This window comes from Carcharhinus amblyrhynchos, chromosome 12 (assembly GCF_965287045.1).
Source record: "Carcharhinus amblyrhynchos chromosome 12, sCarAmb.v2.hapA, whole genome shotgun sequence".
NCBI classification, from domain to species: Eukaryota; Metazoa; Chordata; class Chondrichthyes; order Carcharhiniformes; family Carcharhinidae; genus Carcharhinus; species Carcharhinus amblyrhynchos.
The window spans coordinates 75870582-75895675 of NC_137335.1; the positions used below are offsets into that span (position 1 = coordinate 75870582).

The 25094-nt window shown below is 41.1% G+C and overlaps 1 protein-coding gene across 10 annotated transcripts in view; it reads right to left on the bottom strand.

Moving 5' to 3' along the window:
- cep170aa (centrosomal protein 170Aa) overlaps positions 1–25094 on the bottom strand; it is a 132621-nt gene that overhangs the window by 92036 nt on the left and 15491 nt on the right. For 7 of the 10 annotated variants that reach the window (XM_080200743.1, XM_080200748.1, XM_080200747.1 and 4 more), the window contains 4 exons: positions 12197–12341; positions 10713–10745; positions 967–1056; positions 637–718 (listed from right to left, as the gene is read on the bottom strand). In XM_080200743.1, the coding sequence (XP_080056869.1) occupies positions 637–718; positions 967–1056; positions 10713–10745; positions 12197–12301 (310 nt within the window). In that variant the 5' untranslated portion in view covers positions 12302–12341. The remainder of the gene's footprint in view (positions 1–636; positions 719–966; positions 1057–10712; positions 10746–12196; positions 12342–25094) is intronic. The other 3 variants (XM_080200749.1, XM_080200750.1, XM_080200746.1) reach the window with 1 other exon arrangement.

The window sequence follows — 25094 nt, forward strand, 5'->3', positions numbered from 1 at the left end:
AGGTACCACCTATATAACTAATACACGCACTAACTGCATAACATGCAACGATTCATACAGCATATCAATGAAGGTCTTAAAAGTCAGAGAGCTTTTAGAAAAGGGAAGGAGGATTCAAGTAGAATTCCTGTTGCCCATCAGTATCCAGTGACTTTTGCTGGCAAGTATATACGAGGGAAGGGCTGGGTTCGGCTGTGATGACTTTCCATCATCAAATAACATGTTCAAATATGAAGAACAACCACAACTAATAGATGGTCTGTTGGCACCCAATAAACTAAAATGCAGAAATCACCACCTTCAAGAGAAATGGGAAGAAAATTAGGAGTAAAAATATAATCAAAGTGTAAATTATTTTTGCAGACATCTCAAACACAATATTATACCAATTACATTTACAACAAATCATAACTAAGAAAATAATATTTAAGAAAAGATGGAGAATCACATCAGGGAGGAAAAGTTAAAAGGATATACAAATTCTGCTATAAAAGAGATGTACAAAGCAGTTTTTGTGGAGTATAAATGCCAGCATAGACAGGTTGGACTGAGTGATTTGTTTCTATGCTGCAGGCTCTAAGTAACTATTTGTAACATTTTATTGCTTACTAACTAAATAGCTTTTTTTGGAAAGGATATCATATCCAAATCGAAGTTTATCATCAATCTTCAGAGTGATATAGGTTTGTTCTGGTATTCGGGCTTCATTAACGAACGTCTGAAAATAGAGGTACCCTGGTCAAGAATTAATGAAAGATTCCTACTTTATCGATCTGAACATTGAACTGTCTCCACAAATTTTATTTTGTGGGGTTCCCTGAATCTATTAAAGAGCAAGCATTAGATACTGCAATATTTTCCAAATGCTACATATATTTTTATAATTTTTGAAATTTTATATTTTTAATGTAAGCTCAAACAAGAATGACAAAGTCACTGAATAATAAGCACTGGTTCGTCACATACCCCATTTAGACTACCGAGATCCTTTACTTTATGCTCATCTTCAGCAGCGTTATAGTTGATAACAGCATGCTGCTTGTCCACACTGCGGGACTGCAAAAGAAAACAATTTCCCCACTTTTGTTATAGTTAGTGTAAATAAAAAACAGAAATGAGAAAAAACATTAAAAATTCATCCAAATGCCACCAACCACTTGGAATTTATTGTTTTTGATTTAGCTTTTGAAGACTGTTTAACACAGCGCAGACTCCAAATTGTCAAATACCTTATTTCATTAATTTAAAGCAGGCGCTGTAAAATTAACTTCATTTGAAATACTATTTTGGCATAGAGATTACACTAAAGCATTATTAATGGGTCATTAACTTCAAACTCTTCAAAACCTTCCTGAGCGTGCCACATTCTTGACTTTTCCTTTTGCCCTCCAGTTTGGCATCTACTCAATTTAAAGTATTTTGAGATACCTTCTTGCACGTGATGAACATAACAGGGGATCATCTAAATGAACAGGGCACTCCTCTGGTCTGCAAGATTGGATCTTGATCAATATTATATAGTCAACATTAAGGAGGACTAAGTGTTTCTGACATACTTGCAGTGCAAATTCTAGACTTTTTTCTGTTGTAGTAATTGAGATTACAATAATACAGGAAGCTTTTCAGTAAGCCTCGGATTAACTATACTGCTTAGAGGCAATTTTCACTGGAAGCTTTTCACCGCCTGCTGGTTAAATCTGAGGTTTCAAATGCCTGTGCAATCTCAACGTTTAAGAGTTAGAAGAAGCGGTTGGTTAGATACTGTGAAGTTTTCTATGGCAAAGTCACGAGGGATAACACCAAGCAGCAATTCAATCTAGTAGATAACTAAAGCAGCTCAGTATAGCGTACACTGTTAAACTGGGTTCAAAGACCTAATTTAGGAAACAAAGAGTGCAGAGCATCGCAGGAGAGGCTTCAGATTTAAACAGTAGCAGAATGGCAGTGGGAAAGATAAAAACACACCTAGGGTGACATCACACATGGGAGGGAGCTGACTGGCTGGTTACTCCTGGTGTCATGAGCTGGTGAGTGCAGAAACAAGAGAAGGAGACAAATGGCTGGATAAATGGTGCAAGATGGAGGGCTTTAGAATACTGGGTTATTGGAACTAATTCAGGCAAACTGGGATAATATAAGCAGGTAGAAGGCAATTTGCATTTCATTTGGGCCAGGATTAATTTTGTGATGGGTAGGTTTGCTACTGTTGTTGGGGAGAGTTTAAAACAGCTTGGCAAGGGACAGGGATTCGAGTGAAAATTCAGAAAGCAGAGGAGCAAAGCAGGAAATGGAAAGCAGAAAATTCATACGCAAAGGAAACAAAGGCTAGAAAATATACAAAGGAGTCTGGCAACATGTATATTTCACTCCAAGTAGTCTACTGAATAAGGTAGAAGAGCTGAGGGCACAATCAAGCAGTTGGAGGTTTGTTATCATTGCCATAAGACGCAGAAGCAGAGGTAGATCATCAAGTCTGCTCCGCTATTCAATAAGATCATGACTAATCAAATGTGATAATCCTCAACTCCACTTTCTCACCTTATCCCCATAACTTTTGATTCCCTTACTGATAAATGCCTACATCAGCCTTGAACATACTTAACCCAGTCACTACAGCATGATGCAGTTAAGAATTCCACAGACTGACTGCCCTGAGGAGAAATTCCTCCTCATCACTGCATTACATTGAAAATGATTTAAAGATAGACAGAAATGGTAGCTCAATGTTCTTGGTTATTGAGGATTCAAATAGATTAGTGGGATGAAAACAAAGACGGGGAAATCACACTATTGGCAACAGAAACAATTACAGTTGAGATAGGGGATAGTAGGTTAGAAAGATCATGAAAAATTGGGCCATATGGGTTGGACTGAAGAACAAAAATGGCAAGAATAAACGGCAAACATACAGGAGTGGCTGACATACAAGGGTGGACTAAAGGCCCTCAGTCAAAGGGAAAATAGTAAATAAGTAGATAAATCTTTAAGTGCACGCAACTGGGCCACAGTAGCAATGGATTTCAACTACCCTAATTCTTAAAATGCATCTAACAGATTTTTTTAAAACCAACAAGCCTAATGGGTTGTTTTGGACTTAGTATTTGGGAATGAAACTGGGGCAGGTGGAAAGAGTATCTGTAAGGGAGTGAGCATAATTCACTTAGATTTGGTGTAGTTATGGAAAAGGACAAATTTTTTTTTATTATTGTCACATGTTTTTGTATACTGTGAAAAGTATTGCTCTTTGCGCACTGTGCAGATAAAGCATACCATTCAGGGAAATGGAAAAAGTGCAGAATGCAGTGTTACAGTCATAGCTATGGCGTAGAGAAAGATCAACTTAATGCAAGGTAAGTCCATTCAAAAGTCTGATGGCAACAGGGAAGAAGCTGTTCTTGGGTCGGCTGAAATGTACCCTCGGACTTTTGTATCTTTTTCCCAACAGAAGATGGTGGAAGAGTGTATGTCTGGGGTGCATGGGGTCCTTAATTATGTTGGCTGCTTTTCTGAGGCAACGGGAAGTGTAGACAGTGTCAATAGTGGGAGACTGGTTTGGGTGATGGACTGGGCTTCATTCACCTTTTGTACTTGCTTGCAGTCTTGGATACAGCAGGAGCCATACCAAGCTGTGATACAACCAGGAATACTTTCTACGATGCATCTGCAAAAGTTGGTGAGAATCATAGCAGGCATGCCAAATTTCCTTCATCTCCTGAAATCGAGGCATCAGTGCATTTTCTTAACTATAGTGTCAGCACGGAGGGACTAGGACAGATTGGTGGTCTTGAAAACTTGAAGCTCTTGACCATTTCTACTCTGGCCCATCAATATGGACGAGCATGTCCTCCACAATGCTTCCTGAAGTTGATGGCTATCTCCTTTGTTTTGTTGACATTGAAGAAAAGATTATTGTCGTCACACCAGTTCACCAGATTCTCTATCCCTTTCCTGTACTCCACTTTGTCATTGTTTGAGATCCAACCCACTATGGTGGTGTCATCAGCAAACTGAAAATCAAGATGGAGGGGAATTTTGCCACACAGTCATAGGTGTATAAGCACTATAGTAAGGGGCTGAGGACTTGTGGGGCACCATTGTTGAGGATGATCATGGATAAGGTGTTGTTGCCTATTCTTATTGATTGTGGTTTCTGGGTTAGGAAATTCAGGATCCAGAGGGAGCAGCCAGCTCCTTTTGGTACAGAAGGAGGAACCCCAATCCACAGAGTCTGGAGGTAATGGTGTTGAAGGCTGAGTTGTAGTGAAAAAATGGGAGTCTGACATAGGTGTTATCTAGGTGTTCCAGGGTTGAGTGCAGAGTCAGGGAGATGGCATTTGCTGTGGTAGGTGAACTGTAGTGGATCTAGGCAATCTGGGAGGCTGGAATTGATTCGTGCCATGATTACTCACGAAGCATTTCATAATGATGGATGTCAGAACCACCAGCCGATAGTCATTAAAGGCATGCTGCTTGGCTTTTCTTTGGTACCAGGACAGTGGTCATCTTCTTGACGTGGACAGAAACCTCAGATTGCTATAAAGAAAGATTGAGGATGTCTGCGCATATTCCCACCATCTGGTGCATGCAGGCTCTGAGTGCTCATCCAGGTACTCCATCCACGCCAGTTGCTTTCTGTGGGTTAACCTCCAAGAAGGCTGCTCTGACATCTGTAATGGAGACCTTGGAAACAGATTCATCTGAGGTTTCTGGGATGGACAGCATGCTCTCACTGACATCTTGCTCAAAATGGGCATAGAATGCATTCAGCTCATCAGGGAGCACATTACAATCATCTATATGGTTTTCAAATTGCTTTTGACAAGATCGCACAAGGCAGACTGGCCAGAAAAGTAAAAACTCTACTGGATCAAAAGGAAAGTGGCAAGTTGGATCTAAAATGGACTTATTTTTAATTTGTTAGTTACAAGTAGGCTTGTATTCACACTGCAATGAAATTGCTGTGAAAATCCCTTAGTTGTCATACTCCGGTGCCTGTTCTTGTACAGAGGGAGAATTTAGCATGACCAAGGCACTTAACCTGCACATCTGTGGATCGTGGGATGAAACTGGGGCACCCAGAGAAAACAGAGACACAGGGAGAATGTGCAAACTCCACACAGGCACTGACCCAAGCTGAGAATTGAACCCAGGTCTCTGGTGCTGTGAGGCAACAGTGCTAACCACTGTAAAAGTAAAACGGACTCAAATGCAGGAAGAAAAGGATAATGGTTTTTCCTGTGACTGGAAGGTTGTTTTTGGTGGGGCTCATTAGTAGGTTCCTTGCTTTTGTGGTATATTTTCATGATGAGACTTAAACACATGGGCATGATAATAAGTTCACAAGTGTGTGGTCATAGTCAGGAAGAAATATGCAGACTGCAAGAAGACATCATTAGACTGGTCAGGTGAGGTAGAAAAGTGGCAAATGAAATTCAGTCCTGCAAATCTGGTGTATGTTTTTAGGAAGTGCAAACAAGGAAATATGCAATAAATGGTACCATACTGGTATGGAGAAGGAAAGGGAACTTGAAGTGCATGTTTCAAGATCCCTAAAGTTGGCAGAACAGATATCTAAGATTATTAAATTGCTTTTCCTCATTTGCTGAAGCATAGAATACAAGAGCAGGATGGTTATGCTAGAACTGTATAAAGCACTTATGTCACCAAAAGACTGCTATGTACAGTTCTGGTCATCGCATCACGGGAAGAATGTGATTGCACAAGAGAGGGTATAGAATTACAAGCCTTTTGCCAAGACTAAAGAATTCTAGCCACAGGAATGATCAGATAAGCTGGTGTTGCTTTCTTTGGTACAGAGTAAGTGTATAAAATGATGAGTGGTTTAAAGAGAGTAGAAAGGGTTTACTTTCCCTAGCAGAGAGATCAATACTCAGGAATCATGTATTTAAAATAATAGGTAGAAGGATTAGGGGCCAGTTGAGGAGCAAATCTTTCACCGAGAATGTAGAGGGGGCTTGGAACTTCGTCTGAAAGAAAGATAAAGGAATAATCTCTCATCGCATTTATAAACACTTGGATATGCACTTGAAGTGCCATAACCAAAAAGGCAACCGTCCTAGAGGTGGGAAGTGAGATTAGGCTGTATGGTCCTTTATCACCTGGCATGGACTTAATGGACTAAACCACTGTTATTGTCACAGAAATTTCTGAGGATGAGTACTGTCAATGGGATTTAGCAATGTACCCAAATGTATTTGGTTGAATATTATATGCCATTTCATATTTTTATTTGTGTTCATTTTACAGTATGTTCAGGATGCTTCATGTGAATTAGCAACACAAGCATGGAGATTAAATATTTCTGAATTTACAATGTGTGTCAGGAACCAAAGAATGTATTCACACAAATTCTCAACTTCAGACCCTCATGTTTTCTAACCCTTGTATCACGCAGATTTGAGCAATACTTGTTCAGTGCATTACATGGCTTTGGGTGGGATGGGGCATACCTAGATTATGATACACAGGTATTGCAACTGTGTCAACCAGATGTTTCTTTCCTCACCTATCATTGTGCATAAGTTTATATTATATGCAACAACTTAGCAGGAGCTGCAACTCGCTGCCCCACTCATTCCTCCAGGAGTTTTATTATTTTCTGATATTAATCATGATTGCCCAAATTATTCACCAGTTTGGTGTCTAATTTTGGTGAAACAAAATTGGGCATGACTGAAGATTTGCTGCTGGGATAAAATAAGTTAAAAGATAACCATAAAGAAGTTAGGATCCACAGAAAACGTGTAAATTTTGCACACTAAAATATATACTTGAAAGGGCTAACTGCAGTAAAAAGCATTTTTGTGAAATACTAAGGTAATTGAGAATTCATATGGAGTGTTATTCCTGTTCCTATTCTCGTAATTGCAATATTGTAAATGTTTTCTGGCGAATGGACAACCCAATAAGAAAATAAAGCAGCATGCAGTTGTGGGTTAGGGAAAAAACCTGACTAGGATGTCAACCCCATGCTTCTGAATCAAACTTCCCATCAAGTCACTGGATAAACAATGCAATTGGAATATTTTCCTGACATTGTACGATTGTATAAGTACACATTGAAAATACCAGAAATTTCCAAGTAGAAAATCACCCATGCCTACAAAAGCAATAAACTATTCAGTGACATTAGAGACTTTTAACTACAAGTTTCTCCATTTGACTGCACAAATGCTTCTGCTCACATTTAGACAATGAGTGGGAAAATTGTGTTAATTTAAAGAACTATTCCAGCCTATCCAAAACACAGGTGATTGGGTCTAAGTGTCAAAGCAGAAAGTCCCTTTTCAGATTTGCTATACTGGCACGTCTAGTGGCTTGGACTTTTGTCCCTGCAGCAAAAGCACTGACATTCGGCTCTATCCAAAACAAAAAAATCTGCACTGATCTCGCGTGTAGGCTCCAGTGAAAACTTCCTCTTCTTCGTGCAACAGGGCCCAGTAAGAGGAGAAGCAGCAAGGGCTTCCAATGCAGCATATTACCAGTAAAGTTACACTCCCTTTTGCTACCACAAACTGAAGACTGGCCCTGTAATATCAGTCTTCAGCTCAACAACAGGGGAGTTCTTTTACTGATTTTAAAAACATTTCTAGACATTTTAAAAATATTTTTAACAGTTTTTTAAAAAAAGTTTGCCAAATTATGTACCCTGGCTTTTCTCCAGCACCCTGGGGAAGTTCCTTCCCCTCCAAGTGCTGTTTCCAAAACAAGCGAGACTGAAGAGCTGGGTGATCATGTTTGGGAGGGGAGCTAGGGAGATGGAAGAGGGGGAAGTTTAAGGTGGAAACCATCCATTTATAGAAATTATCTATTTATTTTGTGATGGGAGCATAAGCATTTGGAAGACTCCTTGATTTACGCTCCTGATCAGAAATGTAGGAATTCTCAGAACAGTAGCAGTCTACAGTTGCATCATCATTTAAACTGGAAGATACTTAAAGGAAAAGCTAAATATTTAGGTTTGAAGCAAACCACACAACACTCTGCAAGATTCAAATTCCAGCCACATTCTCACCACAACATATTAGTGTTACAGAGCAGATGATGATCATTTGGCCTATCAAGTTTGCACTGGCCCTCCAAGCGAGCAAGTCATCTCATACCATTCCACTGCCTTCTCTCAATAACATAAGAACATAAGAAATAGGAGGAGTAGGCCATCTAGTCCTTCGAGCCTGCCCCGCCATTCAATAAGATCATGGCTGATCTAAAGTGGATCAGTTCCACCTTCCCGCTTTCTCCCCATAACCCTTAATTCCCCTGTCTATCAAAAACCTATCTACCCGTGACTTAAATATATTTAGCAAAGTAGCCTCCACCACTTCAACGGGCAGAGAATTCCAGAGATTCACCACCCTTTGAGTGAAGAAGTTCCTCCTCAACTCTGATCTAAACTGCGCCCGCCCCACCTTATCTAGTCCTGCTATCCTTTCTAAGCGGGAAGAATCTCTCTACCTCTACCCTATCCAACCCCTTCATTATCTTGTACATCTCTATAAGATTCCCCCCTCATCCTTCTAAACTCCAACGAGCACAGACCTAGTCCATTTAGTCTCTCTTCACAGTCCAATCCCCTCATCTCCGTGTTCTTCTTTTCAGGTAACAATCCAGCTCCCTTTTGAATGCTTCAACTGAATCTGTGTCCACCACAAAATTGAAGTAGTGCATTCCAACACCTAACCACTCAGATGCGGGCATCATTAGCTAATCCAGCATTTATTGGCCATTCCTAATTGCCCATGAAAAGTGGTTGTGAACAGCCTTCTTGAATTGCTGCAGTCCATGTGGTCTAGGTACACTCTCAGTGCTGTCAGGGAGGGTGTTCCAGTATTTTGACCCAGTGACACTGAAAGAACGGCAATATATTCCACATCAGGATGGTGAGCGACTTGGAGGGGACTTTCCAGGTGGTGGTATTCTCATGCATCTGCTGCTCTAATCCTTCTAGATGGTAGTGGTCACTGGTTTACAAGGTGCAGCCTAAAGAACCTTGGTGAGTTCATGTAGTGCATCTTCTACACACTACCACCACTGTTCCATCGATGATGGAGGGACTGAATGTTTGTGTAAGTTGTTTGACATACACAAAGACCTTGGTCATTAAGGGCCTAGGTCCTTAGAACCAAGGTACTAAATGAAAAAAGATGAGTTAATTCAGACACTAGATAGATTTAAAATTCAAACAGAGGAAGAATTAGATAGATTATTTGAATTTAAAGCAGATAAGGCACTTGGGATTTGAATTCGATGCATCCAATGTACTGAGAAGTGAAAGTGAGAATTGCAGAGGCTATTCCTAACACTGATCCCTGGGAAACTCCACTACTATCCTTCCCAACACACAAAAAGTCCATGAAAACTACTTTGTTTTGATCATTCAACCAATTCTATATCCATGTTGTGAATGTCCCTTTTATCCATGAGCTATAGCCATCACAATTCTCTTGTGTGGCACTATAGCAAATGTTTTTTGGAAGTCCACGTACACCACAAACCATGACTGATTTTTAATACTTCTATTAATCTCAATCTTCTTTTCTCTAAATAAAGCAGTTCTAACTTCTCCTGATAATCTTCAAGCTCCTCAACCCTAGAACCATTCTTGAACCATTTTCTGCACCCATTCTAATGTTTTCTGAAGTGTTACTTGTGTAACACTTGAAGAAACTGAAGTTCGCTCAATAGCGTTGTCTAAGAAGTTAGTTAAGGAATGCCTCTGCAATTCTCACACTCACTTTTCAGTATCCTTGGATGCATCGAATTCCGATCTGAGTGCCTTACCCACTTTAAGTACAAAGTAATCCAATTCTTCCTCCATTTGTATTTTAAATCTATCTAGTGTCTGAATTAACTAATTTTCCATGACTTGGGTCACAACTTCTTTCTTCATATAAACAGATGCAAAGTTTTCATTTAGTACTTCACATCCTAATAAGACACATTACTGTTTATTTATATCCCTTCAACTTCCAAAGCAGGTACATCATCACAAGTCACAAAGTAAGTATAATTAATTTTAACTCATTCAAGAATGTGCCAAGAAAAGCATTGCCTTCTGCAACAATGCAACATTTCCACCTTCTGAGTCAAATTTCATAACGCCCCAAGATTGCCAATGTAACGTCACATTGGTATCAGGTTTTGAACATAGGTTTACGTCCACCAGAAATTGGATTGATACTTCCCAAACTCTTTTTACTCAAAAGTCTTCAGAGTAGATAATTATCTTAACTAAATAAAAGCAAATTACTGCCGATGCTAGAATCTGAAACCAAAAGATAAAATACTGGCATTTTCTCTTTTGGGGTTTCAATTATCCTAACTATTTAAGTTTGGCTGAAATCCAGGGCGATTGTTCAGAGACACACTACGCCACCCAGTATACACTTATGTCAGACTAACTTGGAAAATATCCTTTCAATGTTGCAAAAATTAGGTATTGAAAAGTGAGAAAGTGAGACACAAGAAAAAGAACATGCAACTTTACAAAGATTGAATAATAATTTTGACTCATTATTCATTTTAATCTAAAAGAGTTCATGTCCAAACATACTTATGGCTGCGAGAGAAAGAATACAAGAGACGTGTAAGAGCTGATTCACACTACACTAAATCCTTGTGACAAAATGTGACACATAACTTTCGGAAACAAACTCCAATCCTAAGAAAACTTTTATATTCTTCCTACTCACTCGTATCTGCAGGACTTTGCACACTTTGGCCATCTGGAAAAAATTTAAACATGAAGTTATCCAAAATAAAAATGCATAATAGGTGGTATTGTAGACAGTGAGGAAGGTTATCAAAAATTGCAGCAGGATCTTGATCAGCTGGGGAAGTGGGCTGAGAAATGGCAAAATGGAGTTCAATACGGATAAGTGTGAGATGTTGCATTTCAGAAAGTCAAATCAAGGTAGGACTTTCATGGTGAATGGTAGGACTTTACAGAGTATCATCAAATGGAGGGAACTTGGAGTTCGGCTGCATGGTTCTCTAAAAGTGGAGTCACAGGTAGATAGGACAGTGAAGAAGGTTTTTGACATGCTGCCTTCATCAGTCAGGGCATCGAATATAGAAGTCGGGAAGTTATGTTGCAGTTGTACAGGACATTGGTGAGGCCACAGCTGGAGTGGCGTGTTCAGTTTGGTTGCCTTGTTATAGGAAAGATGTTATTAAACTGGAGGGTGTGTAGGAGAGAGTACTGAAGTATGTTACCAGGACTCAAGGTACTGAGTTAGAGGGAGAGATTGGACAGGCTAGGACCTTTTTCTTTGGAGGGTAGGAAACTGAGGGGTGATCTTATGGTGGTACATAAAAATCATGAGAGGCATGGATAGGGCGAACGTACTCAGTCTTTTTCCCCAGGGGGTGGGGAATCAAGAACAAGAGGGCATAATCTAAAATTACAAGGAGAAAGAATTAATGGGAACTTGAGGAGCTACTTTTTTTTAATATATATATAAACAGAAGGTGGTACGTATGTGGAATGATCTGCCTGAGGAAGTGGCTGAGGCAGGGACACTGACATCATTTAAAAGCATTGGACAGATACATGGATAGGAAACATTTAGAGACATATGGGCCAAATGCAGGCAAATGGGGTTAGTTTAGATGGGCATTTTGGTCGGCATGAATCAGTTTGGGCTGAAGGGCCTGTCTCTGTGCTGTAGATTCTATGATTCTATAAAGAGGAGGGGAAAGAAAACAAAAGCTTTAGAAATGTTGGAAAACACTTGGGAGTTAATTCTTCTGGCAAATCATAAAAACTGAAATGAACTTGCGTGACATACATAAAGATGGCAATGAATCCACGTTGAAAAAATACTACCCACGAGCCTAATTAAACTTGAAGCCAGGAAAGTTGGTTTTCAGATGAATATTAGATGTGGCAATACTGAAACATTTCACTTTGGATTCATTCAAGTCTGCTGCTTCCCTCTCCCAAACTGAATATATACAGAGAGCAAATCACGTTCAGAGAGTCAAGCTGATAGCTGAATTCCTTACTCACTAATATGGTTTACTGTAACCAGTATGAATTATTTAAATAAATGCTTTCAAGAGATTCAACAAAAAAGGTCAGTTAAACTGAATCATCTTGCAGGCATTTGAGTTCACTTGTGTATATAGCTGTATCAAAAGCTACTATTCTATTAAGGTTTGAGCTGAACTTTACCTGCAACATCAATTCACAATCATCCCGGCCTACAAAGATCATTTCACGTGGCAGCCGGTGACGTGTGCCTCCGCTGCTCACCAAAAACCAGGATGTTAAGCTCATTTTCTGCAGTTACTAAATGCTGTTTCAACGCTACGTCATCCTGTGGAGAGAAAAAGAAAACATATTTTTAGGTTCACTCATTCTTCACAGTGTTACCAGAAGCATATACTATGCTTCTTTCCATAAGCGTTGGTGGATTTTCTGTACTAATTAAAGCCAGATGTCAGAAGCCATCACAGGAAGTGACAGATTCTGCTGGATTTGAAGATGGCTGGAAATTTATATACAAGCCACCAGCTGTTATGAAGTGCAATTACTTGATATTTGCAGACTCTGAAAATTAACAGCCAATGGGAAAAAAAAGCAAAAACAATTAAATTATTGCTCTGATTTCCTATAGAGCAATATTATTCACATTGCAGGACTCTTCCCACATAGCATCAAGAGTCTTTTGTAAAACAATTCATTATATCACAGCAGATGCATAACTTGCAACCACTTAAATAGTGGCTTTATTGTTTGACATTTGTGAATGTGCTGTGTGACAGACTCTGAATGGTTACTATGTGAATACATCATTGCTGCAGCAGAAAAAGACTGCCTCCGAGGAAGCTACTCAAGCACCTTATGGAAAAGAGAAATATTTGCAACATTCTTAAACAAAACATTGAAACTCTAGCATTACTTTGCAATATTTTTAGCACCACAGTTTATAGTACGTTTCCCTTATAAATGGATAACATGACTCTAACCACAGTAGTCTGCCTTTCCTAATTTCTGTAGTGTCACAATCTCAGCTGATGTTATAACTGGACAGGAAAATCCCAGAGTGGAACCCTGGCTCAAAAGGCTGTGACTTTTACTTTTTTTAAAATCAAACATGGAGGAACAAAATCCTAAGACCACTAATTAACCTTAACGAGGGGAAAAATATTAACCATAAAAAATGTATTATAATACCCCTTTACTCCTCATTTAGGTTAACTATTACACACAGGTTTTAAGATTAATACAAATAACAAAGCACATTTGAAGCTGCAAAGGTCACATTAGCACATAAAATTAGTGTTTACAGATTTCTTCTCAGAACTTCCTCAGATGATTGTCAAATGAGTGCTTCCAAACACCATTCCAAAAATACGCTTTACTATCTTCTCTCGTGGTGATACATTCACTTAATGGTTTGCATTCAGAAATCAATTCACATTTCTGAAAGGGCACTTTTGACCAGAGCTTCTGCTCCACTTTTAACAAGGAATCTGTGCCAGGATTTGTACCAACCCTTTTAGGTTTTCATTGCCTCGACTGCTGTTCAAATGGCCACAATTACTTTAAATTCCAAGTCCCAGGCTCATGTTAAAATTACCTCACTTCTTTCAGCTACTTCTGTATGTTTGCTCCCCACTTTAAACCTCATTAAATGCAACTGTCTAAGTCAGGGCTCCTTTGTTTACTCTTCTGAACAATATCTTAGTCTCTGTTAATATCTGTCCCAATTTCCTGGGTCTCTGGACTGTTGTTTCTTAGGAAATATGCAGCTTTGCAACTCCCTGTCCAGCTACTTCTGATTTGGCGACAGATCTCAACTCACTGTCCCTCAGCTCCAGTTAAAACTCAGTTAATGTTATAACTGGACAGGAAGATCCCAGAATGGAACCCTGGCTCAAAAGGCTTGTACTTTGTTTAAAATCAAACATGGAGGAACAGAATCCCAAGACCACTAATTAACCTTAACAAGGGGAAAAATATTAAACATAAAAAATGGATTATAATAGTCCTTTACTCCTCATTTAGTTTAACAATTACACACAGGTTTTAAGATTAATACAGATAACAAAGTGCATTTGAAGCTGCAAAGGTCACATTAGCACACAAACTTAGTGTTTACAGATTTCCTCAGGTGATTGTCAAATGAGTGCTTCCAAACTCCATTCCAAAAATATGTTTTATTTGCTCTATTTTACAAAGGACCCTAGGTCAAAGCAAATATATTTACTTTTCACATTGCAGTTCTCCAAATCTCAGCTGAAACTGAAACTAACCCCCAAAACATAGTAATTGCTGCTGCATGGAATTTGAGGATTGCACATTGTGCATACTTGGTGATTGGCTATGGAGGGTGCATTGAAGGGGGGGGCAGTGGAATTGAGGTAGCAGTGAAGAGGCATGGAGGATATATGGAAGGCAACGGAGATATGAGGAGTCATGGGCGAGCACGAGGGATTGGTTGGAAGGTGGGAGGTGAGGTTTTGAAGGATTTCAAACACTGTTGGAGAACCGAGGTAGGCCTTCTACCCGATCCACCTCCACAACCATTTTCCTCACATACTTGAACACAGATCAAATTGCATTCCGAACATTACCTTGATGTAAAAAGATAAGCATGACATACAAAGTCACACACGGGTCAGGTATGCAGGTTGCAAGATACAAAAGCAGACAGATTGGGTCTTGAGCCCAGAGGAAGATTCTGTTTAAAAATAATCTTGTTCAAAGTTAAAAAGAGTAAGAATGAAGTCTTACGTGACAATGTCTTAATAAAAAATGTTGCTTTGCATAAGCAGCAAATAATTTAAAATTCTATTTGTTTGACTACCTTCAGATGGTCTTTAAAATTGTGACTAATCTGATAACTGCAATTTTTCTACTGTATTGGAATTGGTCAAATGGTTTTGATCATGATACAAGATGAAGTAATTCAAAACCACCCCTCTATAATTCTGATCACAGTTAATTTAGAAACAAATATTGTTCTCTTAGAATTCCAAGTCCTCGAAGTCCAAGCATAAAGACTGTCTTGCACCTTTGGTTTGAAAACAGTCTAACCCACATAAAAGAATTGCATCAGCTGAATGCTACAGCTAAAACCAATCTGAAAAGCTGCTAATCATTAAATTCTCTTTAGAATAAAAGTAATTTTCCTTTGCTATTTATAGGACAACAAATGTTTGTGTCACCATTATTTTAATCACAAAATCTGCACTTCTTGGATACATATGGGGTTAATTTACTGAAAGTTTAGGAGCTTCAATAAGCCTGCGTGTACTGGATGATGCAAGAGCCTGCAACAGGCCTACGTCATCACTTAACTGCTCATCCTTAAAGCCTGTGTATTGCACAAGTTTGTAGCAGTATTTGGCTAGAAATAAAAGATCAATATTGGACTCTGCAGTTCACCTGTGCTGCATTTTTAAAATTATTTTGAGAGATACGGGTATCACTGGCAGCATTTGTTGCCTATTCCTGATTGTCCTTGGATTCAGGGCAATTTAAGTGCCACATTGTTGAGGGTCTGGAATTACAGGTAGGCCAAACCAAGTAAGGATGGCAGAGATCCTTCCATAAAGAGTTGTAGAGAATCAGATGGGCTTTTACAACAATGATAGTTGTCATGGTCACCATTACATGGCTTTATATTCCAGACTTATTTACTGAATCTAAATTCCTCCATGGGTTTGAACCCATATCCCAGAACATTAGGCAGGACCTCTGATTTAAGTGACATTACAATACACCACTATTTCACCCCTCTCCCACCAAAAAATGCTTCATAAGGATAGCATACTGCAATGTCCAATAATGCGATTTGGTAGCAAGAATTTAATAAGGTTCCAAGAGCCACTCTTTCGCACCTCAGAAACATCAAAGTGTTGGCCCCATTTACAACTAGTCAACCTTGTCATTTTGACCAAGAAATGGTAATTAATGAAATTGTCATAAAATTCAGCAAGTAACAATTTCAAGTAGTTAACATGAACATTTACAACATATTTTATTTTTTGTACAGCAGTTTTAAAAGTATGCTTAATTACTGAAGTGGTTTTGCCATAGGGATAAAAAGGGGACTTTCCAAAAACACAACCATAATTGATTATAATTTATGACAGCCACAAGTGTTCATTTTTATGGAAATGTACATGTGGAACTCACCAACCTAACACCAGAAGGGTTTTTGACAATCAACATTAACAGCTTTAACGTGATTAACCAACTGTTCAAATACATGATTCAATACCTGTTTGAACATCAAGGAGGAAATTGTTACTTGTTAGAATTTAAAATCAGGTTACAAAGATGACATTATTTTTCCAAAGTACACAAATATAAAACACTAGAAGAGTTAACTTTAAAAAATGATTTGATGAAGAAAGATACTTTTGAAACTTTTCCAGCTATTTAAATATACAAAATATCAAAGTTTTAATATTGTTGTAACACTTCCTGTTCTTCAGTTAAAAGTGATGCATTTAGACAATTCAATATTGATCGATTAACAGAAACTAGGAATTCAACACATTTCTGGATTTTACTAATAGTGTTTGAAGAAAAGTGGTTTAATTCAAACTCATGGAGAATCCCAGTTACAGGAATTGTACTTCTCCATTGTATAGCAGAGAGTATCAACAAGTAACCATTTCAATTGTAATCAACTGGATCAAAAAGAGTCAGAACATAAATCCTTCAATTCATCAAAATCATCCACCCAGAGAACACCTACATCCAAACATTGCTTAAAAATTTGTTGCATCTACATGGTTAAAGTCAAGAAACAATAACCACTGGTGTTGTACTTTAAACCACTGAACAAAGGAGACAGGAAAACAGAGACAATACAGATATACATACAGAATGTATTAAACTAGGAAAGAAATTACTTGTACTTGTATGGAACCCTTAACATTAGCAAATTAAAAAAATTGATACCAAGCCACATAAATGAATAACATCCCAGGTAAACAAAGGTTTGGTCAAAGATTTTAATGGAAGAGAGAGAGCAAAGCAGAAAAAAATTAGGGAGGGAATGCCTGAGCTTAGGGCATTACACTTCAAAAGCACTTCATTGGCTGTAAATTGCTTTAAGTCATCCTGAGGCGAGGAAAGATGCCATCTAAATGAAATACAGTAAAGAAGAAAATGGGTTTATACAAAATGTTCTGAGTAATGTTTAAGTTCAGCATATTTCTGATCTATAGCAAAGGAGATGGTGCTCCTTGATTGCAGGGAAGGAAGTGGGAAAAGCATAAGGTCTGAAAAATGTCTGAAAAAGTACAGCCATAACAATTAGATTCAGCATAAAATTGAACAGGGCAGTCAAAGATAAAAGGTACTTGACCAGAACAAGGTTAATTTCAGTAACACCTAAAAAAGCCATCCTCAAAAAATTAGAAGAAACAAGTAGATAAAAGACTGGACAAACAATGGGAAGTAATGGGATTGATTTCAACAGGGAGCCATGTGTACCCTGTGCACTTGTGATGTAGGGATGCAAGCTGAAAGAAACAAGATAAAAGGGAAGAACAGAATAATACCCAGGCAGTTTTAGCTTCCAGGTCTTGTTTAAATAACCGAGGAATGCCTTGCACCCAAAACCAGCAACGGTCACATTATGATTGGCAGCCAGGTGACTGCTGACGTCAGAGATCCAAAGGAATCGTTCCCACCATAAAGTTAGCATGGTGTGGGACATTAAGATCCAATGCTAGCAGTAGGAAGGAAAGGTAATGAATCAAAGTTGTCCAATGGCAACTACCTATATTTTAATTGTGCGCTTAACACAGCAAAACATCTCAAGGTACGTCACAGAAAATAAATTAAAAAATTTGACACCAATTTTCATAAGGAGATATTAGGACAAATGGCCAAAAGCTTGGCCACAGGTGGTACCAAGGAGTGGCTCAAGAGGAAGCGATTGGAGGTGATTACAGAGACTGGGAGGGCTAGAAGTGGGGGGAGGGGGGGGGGATCCGAAAACAGGGATAAGAATTTTAAAGCAAAATACAGTGGCACAGTGGTTAGCACTGCTGCCTCACAGATACCAGGAATCGATTCCTCCCTTGGGTCACTGTGTGGAGTTTGCATGGGTTTCCTCTGGGTGTTCCAGTTTCCTCCCACAGTTTAAAGCTGTGCAGGCTAGGTAGACTGGGGTAATTCAACATGGCCAATGTCCAAAGATTTGAAGGTTAAAAGGATTAGCCAATAGAGTTAAGTGCCCCAGTCAGGGGACAGGGAGAGGTCTCAATCAAGTTGAGAGGGGAGCATAGAAGCTCCAAGAAGTGATCCCGTTAGTAGACTAAGTGGTGAAGGCTCAAGGGAAACCCTAGTGTTCTAAGCATATAACAGAAGGTCAGTGACTCTCTACTATGGGTTGTCAGGGCAAAGGTAACTATTTTGGAGCAGCAGTGTCCTTCCTAGTGTAGCCAAAGAGCTGATGCTGAGCTTTAGTTGAAGCTCGAGTGCAGATTTGGGAATCCAGGGAACAGAATTTCGAGACATCATACTGAAATCTTTTGAGATGGGTCACAGTTGATGCTGTGGAGAATTCCAAGGATAAATCTTGTAGGTGAAAATTGGAATCAAGAGACAGAATTTCTGACATGCTTACCTTCGTCAGCCAGTGCAGGGTATAAAAGTTGGCAAATTATGTAAGTTATATAAAACGTTGGTCAGGCCACATTTGGAATACAGTGTCCAATTCTGGTCACCATACTACCAGAAGAATGTGGAGGCTTTGGAGGGAGTTTACCAGGATGTTGCCTGGTATGGAGGATATTAGCTATGAGGAGCGATTGAATAAACAGGGATTGTTCTTCTTGGAAAGTCAGGCTGAGGGGCAACCTGATAGAAATTTATAAAATTGAGAGGCATAAATAGGTGAACAGTTGGAAGCTTTCTCCCAGGGGAGAAATGACAATTACAAGAGGGAACAGGTGGGGGGGGGGGGGGGAACATTATTGCACTGCCAGTGGAGGTACTTGCGGCAGACATGTTCGTGACATTTAAGACTTACCTGATACGCACAGGGATAGGCAGGGTCAGATAGTGGGATACAGGCAGTTGGTATAGATAGGACAGCGTGATTGCCGCAGGCTTGGTCGACCGAAGAACCTGTTCCTGTGCTGTCACTGTTCTTAGTTCTATCTGGGTAGATTGAGAAATCCATGGATTCAGTCTTGGTTGCAATTACTATTTAGCATGCAGCTTTCTGTGTTTGACTGCAGTTTGCCTGTTAATTTACATGTATCTCATACCAAACCTGAACGTCAGAGTACGTTGATTTTGCAAACTGTCTTAACTTTCTGACCTCAAAGAACAAAGTATAGCGCAGAAACAGGCTCTTCATTCCTCCAAGACTGTGCCAATTATTATGCCCCAACTTAAAAAAAAACTTCGAGCCTTAGTCTGTATCCCTCCATTCCCTCCCGATTCATGTACTCTACTTTCTCAGAGGACGAAGGAAATCTGGCATGTCAGCTACGACTCTCACCAACTTTTACAGATGCACCATAAAAAGCGTTCTTTCTGGGTGTATCACAGCTTGGTATGGCTCCTACTCTGCCCAAGACTGCAAGGAACTGCAAAAGGTTGTGAATGTAGCCCACTCCATCACGCAAACCAGCCTCCTATCCGTTGACTCTGTCTACACTTCCCGCTGCCTCAATAAAGCAACTAGCATAATTAAGGACCCCATGCACCCCAAACACACACACACTTCCACCTTTCATTGGGGGAAAACATAAGAACATAAGAAATAGGAGGAGTAGGCCAACTAGCCCTTCGAGCCTGCCCCGCCATTCAATAAGATCATGGCTGATCTGTCGTGGCTCAGTTCCACATTCCTGCCCTCTCCCCATAACCCTTAATCCCCTCTCTTATCAAAAACCCAACAACCCGCGTCTTAAAAATATTCAGTGAGGTAGCCTCCACCACTTCAACGGGCAGAGAATTCCAGAGATTCACCACCCTTTGAGTGAAGAAGTTCCTCCTCAACTCCGTTCTAAACCACCCCCCGCTTTATCTTGAGGCTGTGCCCCCTAGTCCTACTATCCTTTCTGAGCGGGAAGAGTCTCTCCACCTCTATCCTATCCATCCCATTCATCATCTTATACGTCTCAATGAGATCTCCCCTCATTCTTCTAAACTCTAACGAGTACAAGCCTAATTTATTCAGCCTCTCCTCATAGCTCAACCCCCTCAACTCCGGCATCATCCTAGGAAACCTCCTCTGCACTCCCTCCAAGGCCAAAATATCCATGCGTAAGTACGGCACCCAAAACTGCACACAGTACTCCAGCTGCGGCCTCACCAATGCCCTATACAGCTGCAGCAAGACCTCCCTACTTTTATATTCAAACCCCCTCGCGATGAAGGCCAGCATCCCATTCGCCTTCCTGACCACCTGCTAGCTGGGTTTTTGTGACTCATGCACAAGGACCCCGAGGTCCCTCTGCACCATCGCCTGCTGCAGTTTTTCTCCACGCAAGTAATAATCCTTCCTACCATTATTCCTACCAAAGTGGACCACCTTGCACTTGCCAACATTAAATTCCATTTGCCATTTCCTGGCCCATTCGCCCAGCCTATCTAAATCCTTCTGTAGACTCTCCACACCCTCGGCACAATTTGTCTTTCCACCAATCTTGGTGTCATCAGCAAATTTCGACACCATACACTCGGTTCCCTCCTCCAGATCATCTATATAAAATGGTAAATAGCTGAGGCCCCAGCACCGACCCCTGGGGCACTCCACTAGTCACCATCCGCCAATCCGAATAGCACCCATTGACCCCCACTTTCTGCCTCCTATTTGACAACCAGTCCTCTATCCACGCTAACACCCTACCCCCAATTCCATGCCCCCTGACCTTCTGCAATAACCTGTGAGGTACCTTGTCAAACGCCTTCTGAAAATCAAGACAGACCACATCCACCGGCTCTCCTCTATCCACTGCCCTAGACACATCCTCATAGAACTCCAGTAAATTTGTCAGACACGACTTCCTCTTAACGAAACCGTGCTGCATCTGCTCTATCAAGCAGTTCCCCTCAAGATGCCTCGCTATATCCTCCTTGATGACGGATTCTAACATTTTACCTACAACAGACGTTAAACTAACCGGCCTATAATTCCCTGCCTTTTGCCTGGCACCCTTCTTAAACAATGGCGTAACATTAGCCGTTTTCCAATCTTCCGGCACTTCCCCGGAATCCAGCGACGCCTGGAAAATAACCACCAAGGCATCCATTATCACCTCCGCCATTTCTTTCAGAACCCTCGGATGCATTCCATCTGGTCCTGGGGACTTGTCCACAATCAGTCCCTCCAGTCTGTCATGCACCGCCTCTCTAGTAACAGTAATGTCATCGAGACCCTCCAGTCCTACCACCTTTCCATCTCTAACAGCCGGCAAATTATTCACGTCCTCCTCCATGAAGACCGAAACAAAAAAGTTGTTCAAGGCCTCAGCCATATCCCCATCCCAAACCACTAAGTCCCCCTTCTCATCCTCTAAGGGACCAACGTTCACCCTAGCCAGCCTCTTCCTTTTTATATACTTATAAAAACTCTTGCTATCCTTTTTTATATTAAGCGCTAGCCCAGCTTCATAGTTTCTCCTACCCTTCTTTATCAACTTCTTTGTCAATCTTTGTTGGCATTTAAACCTCTCCCAATCCTCTTCTCGCCCACTACTCTTTGCTACTCTAAACGCCTCCGCTTTTAATTTAACACTTTCCTTCACCTCCTTCGTTATCCACGGCTTATTACCTCTCCTCCTACAGTCCTTTTTGACCATCGGAATAAATTTCAGCTGAGCACCAAGAAAGATCTCCTTAAAGATCCTCCACTGCTCCTCAGCAGACCTACCTTCCAACCCGCTCCCCCCGTCCACATTCGCCAATTCTTCTCTCATCCTACCGTACTCCCCTCTGTTCAAACGAAGGACGCGTGTCCGGGAGCCCACTTTCTCCTCCTCCATCTGCACCAGAAACTCCACCATACAATGATCACTCTCCCCAAGAGGATCCTTCACCGCAAGTTCCCTAATTCTACCCGCCTCATTACATAGCACCAGATCCAAGATAGCTCGCTCCCTCGTCGGCTCCAACACACACTGTTCAAGGAAACTATCCCGGCAGCATTCCAAGAACTCCTCCTCGAGCCCCCAACGTCCAACATGGGTCGACCAATCAACATGCAGATTGAAATCCCCCATAATTACAGCCGTCCCATTCCTGCACGCCGCACTTATTTGCGCGTTAACAGCCCGCCCCACCTCCAGATCATTATTCGGGGGCCTATAGACGACACCCACCAGCGTCTTCCTCCCTTTGCTGTTCCTAATCTCTACCCACAACGATTCCACGTTCTGTTCCTTGGCTCCAATATCATCCCTTGCTACCACCCTGATGCTATCCTTAATCAGCAGAGCTACGCACCTCCCCCCCCCCTTTTCCCTCCTGCCTATCCTTCCTAAACACTTGATACCCCTGGACATTCAGCTCCCAGTCCTTGTCACCTTGCAGCCACGTCTCTGTAACGGCCACCAGATCATATCCATTTGTGTTGATCTGCGCCACCAACTCATCCACTTTATTCCTAATGCTTCGCGCATTCAGATAAAGCGCCTTCATCCCAGCCTTCACCTGGACCTTATGTGCCGGAACGCCACCAACCATACTCACGCCCCCTACTCCCTCTATTATTGGGACATCCTCGGCCTCTTCCCAGGACTCTGGTCGCAGCATGGTTCAGACCAACCCCATCCCGCCCGAACAGGTCCCACCTACCCCAATACTGGTGCCAATGCCCCATAAATTCAAACCCATTCCTCCCACACCAATCCCTGAGCCACCCATTCACTTCCTTAATCCTATCAACCCTACGCCCGTCTGCACTTGGTTCAGGCAGTAGCCCAGAGATGACCACCTTGTCGGTTCTACTTTTTAATTCCATTCCCAGCTTTTCATACTCCCTCCCCAGATCCTCAGTTCGCATTCTGCCTACGTCGTCGGCACCCACATGAACCACAACGACCGGATTCTCACCCTCCCACTCCAGGTTCCTCTGCAGCCCAGATGCGACATCCCGGACCCGAGCACCAGGCAGACAGCACACCCTTCTGTGCACTTTGTCATTGTGACAAAGGACACTGTCAATACCCTTAACCACACTACCCCCAATTACTAGTATGTTTCTTTTCACCTTCTCTCTGCCTATGTCCTGCAGCATCACTGTACCGTGTGCAGTTTGCTCACCGACCTCACCTCCCTCGTTCTCGTCCACACTGGAAGCAAGAACCTCAAACCTGTTATGCAGATTGAGAGGCTGAGGCCTCCTCTCCCCACCCTCCTTCCTCCCCTCAGCAGCCCCCTCTTGTTCCTGACCCTTAGAGTTAGCCAGTCCAGGGGGGATGGATGTCACTTGCACCCCATTGACAATGGCACCCTTTCTCCCCCTGATGAGCCTCAGTGTCTGTAGCTCAGAGGCCAGCTCATCTACCTTGAGCTGGAGCTCCTCCAGCAACCTGCACTTACTGCAGACATGGTCACTGGGGAGGACCCTGGGGTCCACCAGTTCCCACATCATACAGAAACCACACATCACATGCCCCTCAAAAGTCTGAGGTCATGTACCAACCAACTCAAGAACAGCTTCTTCACTGCTGCTGTCAGACTGTCAAATGGACTTCCCTTGCATTGTTGATCTTTCTCTACACCCTACAATTATAGAACTACATTCTGTACTCTCTCATTTCCTTTTCTATGAACAGTATGTTTTATCTGTATAGCACGCAAGAAAAAATAGTTTTCACTGTTTGTTAATACATGATAATAATAAAGCAGGATGCCTTGTACTCGCTTAGAGGCATCCAGAACCCCAGCTCAGGGAGGCAACACACCGTCTTAGAGTCTCAAATGAGGTCACAAACGCCTGTCTGCATCCCTTACCTCGTATAGAAATGTTTTGTGTATGTTCAAAACTTGTGGAATCTTGTGGCTCTATTTCCTGAGCAAGTGTCCTGGATCTCAAGCTTTGTCTACTTTAAACAAAACATTATTAGTCCCCCATGAAAAGTTGCTGAAAACCTGGGTGTCTGCTCTAACATATTAACAGTCTTCATATCCTTTTCAAAGCACCGTGCCCAGAATTGGACAATACTCCAGTTAGGTGCAAATTATCATGCATAACTTCCTGGCTTTCATAATTTATGCCCCTAATTTTGAAGTCCAGGAACCTATATGCCTTATTAACTAGTCCTACCACCTTCAAAGAATTTTAGATAAACATCCCCAAGTGTCTCTGATCTTGCATTCCCTTTAAAATTGCACAACTTAGAAATACTAGAGTGCCTCCCACATAGAAGACAACAATTTGGTCCATATTGTCCGTGCTTGTTAATGTATTGTCTCCCCTCATTCTTCCTTCCAAAATATAGCACTTCACACTTTAGAAGTTAAATTAATCTTCTAATTATTTACCCTATCAGCCTGTACATTTTTTTTACCATCTTCCTGTTTACCACACTTCTCAGTTTCATGTCATCAGTAAATTTCAAAACTGTGCTCTGCCCATCCCATGTCTGAACATCAAAAACTGCAACTCCTAGTATTGAAATGCAGGAAACATCACTGTATATCACCCTCCTTTCAACACTGCCCTTTATTTCCCCTATCATTGTAACCAAGCTAAATTTTACCAACTCCACTTTCCTGCCTTAACCCCAGTAGTTCCCCTTTCATCACACGGGTTTCAAATTTGCTAACAAGCTTATGGTATGGTACTTCACCAAACACCTTTTGAAAAACCATATATATCTGCTATATAATAACATATCTATGTCGAGCCTTGAAAGACTCTGAAGCTTTCTAAAAGGTGTCAAGAAGTTTGGGGAGAGCGCAGGAGTTTAGCATTGAGATGAGGATCAACCATGACCATGCTGAATAGCACAGCAAGCTCAGCTGAATGACCCAATCTTGCTCCTAATTTCTGTTTCTTAAAAGGAAGATGAAAAAAATTAACTCAGCCATAAAGAGAATTAAGTCAGATGACCGAAAGCTTGGTCAAAGAGGTGGG